The sequence below is a fragment of the Monocercomonoides exilis genome, assembly GCF_001643675.1.
Source record: "Monocercomonoides exilis strain PA203 chromosome Unknown scaffold3-2548433, whole genome shotgun sequence".
NCBI classification, from domain to species: Eukaryota; Preaxostyla; order Oxymonadida; family Polymastigidae; genus Monocercomonoides; species Monocercomonoides exilis.
Genome location: NW_027150548.1, coordinates 496157 through 503659, shown reverse-complemented (window position 1 = coordinate 503659; position 7503 = coordinate 496157). Strand labels below are relative to the sequence as shown.

The 7503-nt window shown below is 38.2% G+C and overlaps 3 protein-coding genes across 3 annotated transcripts; 1 reads left to right on the top strand and 2 right to left on the bottom strand.

Annotated features, from left to right (window-relative positions):
* Positions 1 to 238: 238 nt before the first annotated feature.
* MONOS_3795 (putative DDE superfamily endonuclease) lies at positions 239 to 1730 on the top strand (the record flags this gene model as incomplete). The annotated part of the gene is made up of 2 exons (XM_067873817.1): positions 239 to 472; positions 525 to 1730. 2 exons carry the CDS (start codon positions 239 to 241, stop codon positions 1728 to 1730), a joined length of 1440 nt encoding a protein of 479 aa, XP_067735088.1.
* A 388-nt stretch (positions 1731 to 2118) lies between these two features.
* On the bottom strand, positions 2119 to 3657 carry MONOS_3796 (uncharacterized protein; the record flags this gene model as incomplete). Its single annotated transcript, XM_067873818.1, has 5 exons — positions 2119 to 3078; positions 3131 to 3217; positions 3273 to 3383; positions 3454 to 3531; positions 3586 to 3657. 5 exons carry the CDS (start codon positions 3655 to 3657, stop codon positions 2371 to 2373), a joined length of 1056 nt encoding a protein of 351 aa, XP_067735087.1. The 3' UTR covers positions 2119 to 2370.
* A 233-nt stretch (positions 3658 to 3890) lies between these two features.
* Positions 3891 to 7503, bottom strand: MONOS_3797 (uncharacterized protein). The gene is made up of 5 exons (XM_067873819.1): positions 7415 to 7503; positions 7154 to 7356; positions 6974 to 7101; positions 6815 to 6928; positions 3891 to 6721 (listed from the first exon to the last, which is right to left on the bottom strand). Exons 1-5 carry the CDS (start codon positions 7471 to 7473, stop codon positions 4046 to 4048), a joined length of 3180 nt encoding a protein of 1059 aa, XP_067735086.1. The 5' UTR covers positions 7474 to 7503; the 3' UTR covers positions 3891 to 4045.

Sequence of the window (7503 nt, the reverse complement as noted above, 5' to 3'; positions counted from 1 at the left end):
CTCCCCTGAGGAGATTAGGTAATAGCAACGGGGCTGACTAAGTTAGAATTTAATCGAAAATATTTTTTTAATTTTTTTTCATTACAAAAAAAATTTTTTTTTAAAAATAAAAAATGATCATTACCAGAATTTTTTTGTTATGAGTGTTGTTAAAAATAAAAAAGAACGTGGACAGTTAATTCTTCGAGAAAAAATGATGTCATTTGAATATCGAAGAATTGAAAATTGATTAGAACGCATGGCGCGCATAGTTGTTGATGGACATGTCAGAATCGTTGACGCAATAAATACCAAAGAGTTCTCTCGTTCAGCAATAATAAGAGCAGTTTCAGCAATTGAAAGCGGCAGAGCTGTTGCAAAACCTGGCAGGCCAGAACTATTCAATGAAGAGGACAAAAATATAATTGTTGGAGTTATTAAAATCGAAAGTTTATCCGGAACAAGTTTAAATGCAAAGAGAACAAGAGAATTAGTTTGATTTCACATTTATTTATCTTTCGTTTATAATTATAAATATTTTTCAGATGGAATCCGTCCTTTCCGACAAAAAAAGACGATCAGAAACTGATGTTGATGAGAACACCAGTGTGTCCAAATCATATCCATATCTATTTGCAAAAAGGAATTCTGAGCTCAAAGCTTCCATGCCCAGAAATGTGGATATCCAACGTCTTTCGGTATCCAATCAACAAGTTCTTCTTCCTTTCTACGAGCTTCTGCAAAATCTTCACAATTCACATCATTATTCACCTTCTTTAATCTTTAACACCGATGAATCTTCACTCCGCTTATCGGATTCCTTCAAAACTCTTGTGATTCACCCCACAGGAGTTCCAGCTGGATTTCATACAACACCCACAAACATGCCAAATGCCACTTTGGTTGTAACAGCTGCTGCAGATGGATATTCTCTCAAAAGCATTGTGTTGTGGCCATGCCACAAATTACCAAAGGAAATGCGAGTTCTTCTGAGCGCATTCATTGATGTTTGGGATAACAACGATGGATGGATGACGGAAAGCATATTTCAAAGATACGCAGAAGAGGTTTTATTAACTGGGATCATCGAAAGAAGGAAAATAATAATGAAAACCAACGAGAGATGTCTTCTTCTTTTGGATTCTCATTCTTCTCGGGCTCAGCCTGACATTTGGCAGAAATTTGCTGATAACAACATTGACGTCGTCACTTTTATTCCACACAGTTCACACATCACACAACCTCTTGATCGTGGTGTGTTTGCTGTCCTCAAAAAATGCATCAACTCTCTTTACTCTGTGCCTCCAGATTCTACCATTTCTCTTCGACGTGAGGCCATTTCCAACGTTCTTCCACAAGCTCTTCAGACAGCATTACTTCCTGCAACTGTTGTTTCTTCGTTCAAGAAAAGCGGCGTGCTTTCAAACGAGTGGCATTCAGTACTATCAACACTTCCAAAGGAACCTTCGGTAACACTGAAAAAGAGAACACACAGGTTTGATTTTTATGGAAAAATTATAACTGAACAAAAATTTCTTGAAGAATGGAAAAAAGAAAAGAAAATGAAAGAAGATAAGAAAAGAAAAGAAAATAGTGATGAAAAAGAAGAAAAAATTCTTTTCGCAGCTGAAAAGCCCCAAAAAAGAAGATTTAATAAATCCCACATTTTGAATGATGATATTTTGGATGATGAATCAAAGCAGAAAAATTCCAGAAAAATTGTAAAAAGAGAACTTGTTGATTATGTTTAATATTGATCATTTCAATTTTCAAAATTAAAACATGATTGCTTGAAAAAAAATTTTTTTTTATTTCAAACCAAATTTAAAAAAAAGTTCGGGTTTATAAATCACCCTACAAAAATAATCACCCATATGATTTCAAAAAAAATTGGATTATCGTATCCTCGAACAGGCATCATTGAAATCAAAACATAAAGCATAGTGACATTTTGTGAATGTTAATAAATGGACCCTTTTTTATAATATTTTTTGTTCACAAAAAGTCAATAAAAAGTGTATTCTTTTTCAATGAAAATGCATGAAATGAAAAAAATTTTCCCCATATCAGAAAAAAAAAATCTGAATAAGTTAATTTTGACTTAATATTATGTTGAAATTATTGAAGAAAAAAGAAAAGAAAATTTGATAATTTTTATTGAGCAAGATTTTTTGAATAAAATTCGAACAAAAATATGATTTCAAAAATGATAAGCCATGTATTAAAATTCAACACACGTGAATTGAAAAGAAACATGTTTTGCCACAGCTTAAAAATGAAAAGAATTGAAATGATTAAATTCTTATAAATAAAACAGTTCACAAAAATAAATAATATTGAATTTCAAAAAAAAATTAGAAAAAAAACATCAAATACACAATAGCTTTACAATTATCCACTCACATCGTTCTCATTAAGCCAATTAGACAACTCCACAGATAATTTTGCTCGAAGCTTTCCTCTTTCTGTTGCAGACGGGGGTTGAAATGTTGAAGAAGAAGAAGAAGAAGATGGTGAAGAATTAGCAGGTCTATGAGATGATTTAAGTGATGAAGATTTTGAAGAATTTGTTGGGTACATTGCAAGAATTGAATCAAACATATGAGGAGGAAGAGTGAGAAATGAAGTGGAATGAGATGATTCTGTTGGAGCCTTTTTTCTATCCTGAAGCTTTAACGAAGGCTCCGGTGCTTCTAAATTAAGCTGCCAAAGATTGGACTCAAAGTCATCCATTGGTTCTTGATCAATTTGATGGCTTCCAGATGAATGCATCTGGCCGCTCTCCATCATATACATTCCTTTTCTCTGCATCATTGTTAATTTCCCCATATTCACTTTCCGGGGATCGAAATCTTCATCCCATACATCTTCAGCCATTGCTCCCATGAGGATTTCTCTTTCCGTTTCGGACAAGGTTCCCCAAAACGTTGTTGAAGGAATCATATCTTCAGGCCTAAGTTCATCTGCTTCATGGGTAAATGAAAGTGGCGTTGGCCGAATTGCATTAGAAGATTTTTTAACTGTTTTTTCTCGTTGAGAGATCATTTGCAATTTGTCTTGAATATTTTCTGGAGCTTTAAAAGTGAGAAGAAGGGGTGCCTAAATATTGAAAGATAACGAAAATGAAATTGAAAAAATAAAAATAGAAAACCAATTGACAAAAAGGACATTTAAGCTCCACCTTCTCTGAAACAACACTGTCATATAGAAGTGCAAAATAACAGTCTGTGCACAAATCCTTCAACAAAATATAAAATAATAAGCACGTATGAAAGACAAAAAAACTCACAAACATTATCGCAGCACGATGTCTTATTAATGAATTCGAAATTAAAGCAGCATATTTGACATTGAGATGTGTCAGCTTCTTCAACTCCAGGGGGAAGCTCTTCTGAAAGAAGTGCCTAAACAATTTTTGATTCGCACAAAAACAATTTCAGCTTTTAAAAAAAGAGAGAGAGAAAGAGAAAGAACCGGCATGAATGGGGCTAATTGTTTTTGATATATATTTACTTGAGTTTCCTCTAACAGCTTTTTACTTGCAGCATCATTCTTAAACAATTTTTAATAATAACAAAACAAGGATAATGCTTAAATTAATCAAACAATCTTCTTTTTAGGCACTTTTGTGGGAGTAGTAAACATAGCGTCGATCAAAGACGTTTGTTCATTCCCCATTTCGACAAAAGAAATAACAATTTTATTGTTTATGGTATTCATTTAAGAAGAATAATTGTTTTATTTTCACATATTATTCATTTAATAATAAACATTTGCGTTGAACACTTGAAAACAAATGATTCATATCAAAAACCATTTTGTAATACACAAATTTTATTTTAATAAAGAAAAAAAAGAAAATTTTCAAAAAATAAAATTGAAATTCTGTTGAGCGCTACAATTTAAGCATCGGAAGAGTTGTTTAATTTCAATTGAGTTTCATTAAGAAATCATTTCGCAACACGTGATATGAAAAAAAAAAAAAATAAAATAATTTTGGAAAAGTTAGTTTGATGAGAAAGTGCTTTTTTATGAAATGAAGGAAGAAAGCTTGTAAGGATAAGAATTATAAACCACGAGATTTATGAAGCAACTGGTCAGTAAGCGGCTGCGGAGACGGCGGCGGCACGCCTTTGAATTTGCTTATTGAACGGGGATTTGAAGATGTGTTCCATGTTCGTGCAGCAGGCGGTGCGTCTCTGCGCACACGAGATATGTCATGAACGACAGCATCCGAAAAGCTCGTACTCTGCTGCGTTGCTGGAGAGATAGAAGGCGAGTGGACAATTTTTTCTATCACCGTAGAAACAGGAGAAGCAGACGCATGTGCCCGCCGAGGAGGCTGTTGCAACTGCGACTGCTTTGGAAGACTTCCACTAAAAGCAGCAGAAGAAGCAGCACCTGTTCCTCTTTTTGCAGCAGAAGACGGCGAAGGCGCCCTCGGCCCAATGTGGTGGCGGGGCTGCGGGAGCGGCTCTTGCTGCTGCTGCAGAGTAAATTTCATTGCTTCCGTGCGACTCATTCCTTCAACCATCCTTTTGGCCTCCGTAATCCGATCCATTTCTCTATCTGAAGCACTCTTCAAGCGCTCTTGCTTGCCTGTTTTTCTCTGGCTTCCAAGAACTCCCGCTCTTCCTTGTTCAATTCTCCTCTCTGGAATGCCTCTTCCTGCTCCAATTCCCTCGCCCATTGCCATGTCCCCTGGGTAGAACACTTCTGTGGACGGCGCATGCTCCTCTTCCTGTTCAGCGCCAATGTGCTGCATTGTGTGAAGCGGAGCACGAAACTGGGCACTGCCCTGGAATCCATTCGCCATAAATTGCTCTTGTTGATACAATTGTTGTTGTTGCTGCTGTTGCTGGAGAATTCCGAGTGTGGCTGTCGAAGAAATGGATGGGTTTGAAGCAAATTGAGAGTAAAGAGCATCGCTTTGCTGCATTCTCCGAGCTGGCTGTGGTGGAAGAGGCTGCTGGTGCTGGTTGACGCCTGGGAATGAAGGGAACAGCATCTGCGAAGGATCAACTCCTTCTGCTCCGAATGTGTCTGTAGAAAAGTAAAGCTGAGAGCTTGGCGAAGTAGATATCACAGACACTTGGGGGGGATGCATTTCAGCAGCAGAAGCAGAAGAAGATGCTGCAGTTGCAGAAGGAGAGGACGACGAAGATGCTGAAGGGGAGTTCTGTGATTGAATAGGAGAGCTTCGAGCCACTAGGCCAGATGAATGAACTGATGGCTTCGCTGGATCAGTCATAAGCGATGAAATGAAAGAAGATTGCTGTGTCTGTTGTGTTGGCTGTGGCTGCTCTTTCTCTGTGTTGGGAGCAGATGAAATAAACTGCCTCAACGGACGCGGCTGCGTAATGAATGTGGAGTCTGATGTTTGTGTTGTTGGAGTGAATGCTTGTGCTGGATTCTCTTTGTCTGTTTCGGCTAAGTTATCTTCTTCTTCTTCTCCATCTTCTCCATCATCTTCTTCCTCTTTCTCTAAGCTTTCATTTGCTTCATCTTCATCTGGTCTTTCTCTTTCACTTCTCATTTCGTCACCTTCTTCTTCCATCTCTCTCTCGCTTGTTCGCTCGGCTTCGTCTTCCTCTTCGTCGTCTTTATCTTCATTTTCTGTTCCTTCACCATCAATCTCCTTTTCTTTCACCTCAACGCATCCATGTTCTTCTTCTTCTTCATTCTCATCCATTTCTTCCTCTCTATCAACTTCTTCGTCTTTCCCTTCCAAATCTCCTTTTTGCGGAATGTTCTGAGCAGCCATCTCATCTTCAGGCAGATGCTCCTCTCCAAAATTGCCAGGATACTCTTCTTCTTCTCCTCTTTCTTCTATTTCTCTTTCTCTTTCTTGCTGTGCGGATGCATCTCCTCTTTGAGAAGCAATCAGCCGATTTTCTTTTATTTCATTTTCTCCATTCGATTTCTTTCCAGTCAATCCAATAAAATCTTTCTTCAATTGCGACGTTGGCGTCTTTTTGACTTTATTACTGCTTTTTCTCTTTGAGGGATTACCAGCAATTGATTGCTCTGACTGCTCAAATCGTATTTTTCTCTTTTTCGGGAGTTGGCTTTCGCTTCCTCTCTGCGAAAACGGCTGCTGTGCCCTTTGCTGAGACAGCATCTCAATCATCATCTTCTCCTCCTCTTGCTGCTGCTGAAAGGGAATGTCAGATGGCGCTCTGGGCTGTTCATTACCAGACGATGGAAGACCTCCTGCCGCTGCTATTCCGTCGGCCATTGCCATCCCCAACTGCAGCAGCACCCGTTCTGAGCCTCCGGCTGCGACAGAAGGGCCAGGAAAGCCTGTGCCGATGCCTGGCGGTGGTGGAAGATCCAGACCCAGGTCAGCGCGTGCTTGCAGCGCTTTCATCGTCTCCTGGTTGAGCGCAGTCACTCCGCGGAACACAGCATTGCGCAGATCAGTGTGGAAAGCTGTTCTGTCGGCCTTTTCCTTTCGCAGCTGCTCCTGCGCTTGGAAGAGCTGCTGCTGGAGCTGCTGTATTGCCTGTTCGTATTGTCCTGCCAGCTCGGCATTAGACTTCTCCAGTGCAATTGTCCACTGATCTTTGGCACGAGAAAGTCCATTGAATAGAGTGAAAGTCCTCCAGCGAGAGAAACATTTCTTGACCATAAACAAAACATGAAATGTCTTTGCTTTCTGCTTTCTCATTGAAGCTTCACGAAGATCTCTAACTCCCTTTCTCCAGCTATCAAAGCAAATTCCAAGCCATTTATTTGCGTACTTCACAAATTATAAATGGAAAAAAGTTAAAAAGAAAGAAAAAGAAATATCATTTTTATCAAAAATTAAGTTTGCCAACATTTCGAAACAAACTTTATTTTCTATGTCATGTGCATGCTGAATTGCTGCCCTTTCAAGACAATTCCTGATGTGTATTCTTCTTCCAGTTTCCTTGTCAAGAGAAGTTTGAAGTTCTTCAATTTCATGCTTTGAAAAAAATAAATAAGTTCAACAAAAATGTTGATGAAATACCAATTTTTGCTGCATTTCTTGCTCATGAACTTTTTTAAGGCGAGCAATTTCTCTGTCCCGGTTATCAACAGATCTTTTGATTCCCTGAAGTGTTTGATTAATTTCCTTCAGATAGGTTTCAGAAAAGGCTATATTTCAGTTAGAAGGTTCAAAGTACATTTTAAAGAATAGTTTTCAAACTGAATAATCGATCACGAAGATGCACAGTCTCGCTTTCAAGAAATTGTTCCACTGAACCTCTTTCAGGAGGCATCTCCGAAGAAAACTCAAAAGTTTCTTCTCCTTTCGCTTCATCCGACAAAGTTAGCTTTGCTGCAAATTCAGAATTTGGAGACTGTTGAGATGATAACCGCCTCGATGATGAATTTGAAAAACTTGAATCACTTCAAAATTGATTAAATAAAGAAGAACAAGATGTTCAAAAATATGAAAATAATATACATTATCTGAGACGTCGAACGCTGAGGCGACTGAGTAACATAATCAAATACAGTTGACATGTGGATTTTAACGTTTTGTAGTTTTAAAAA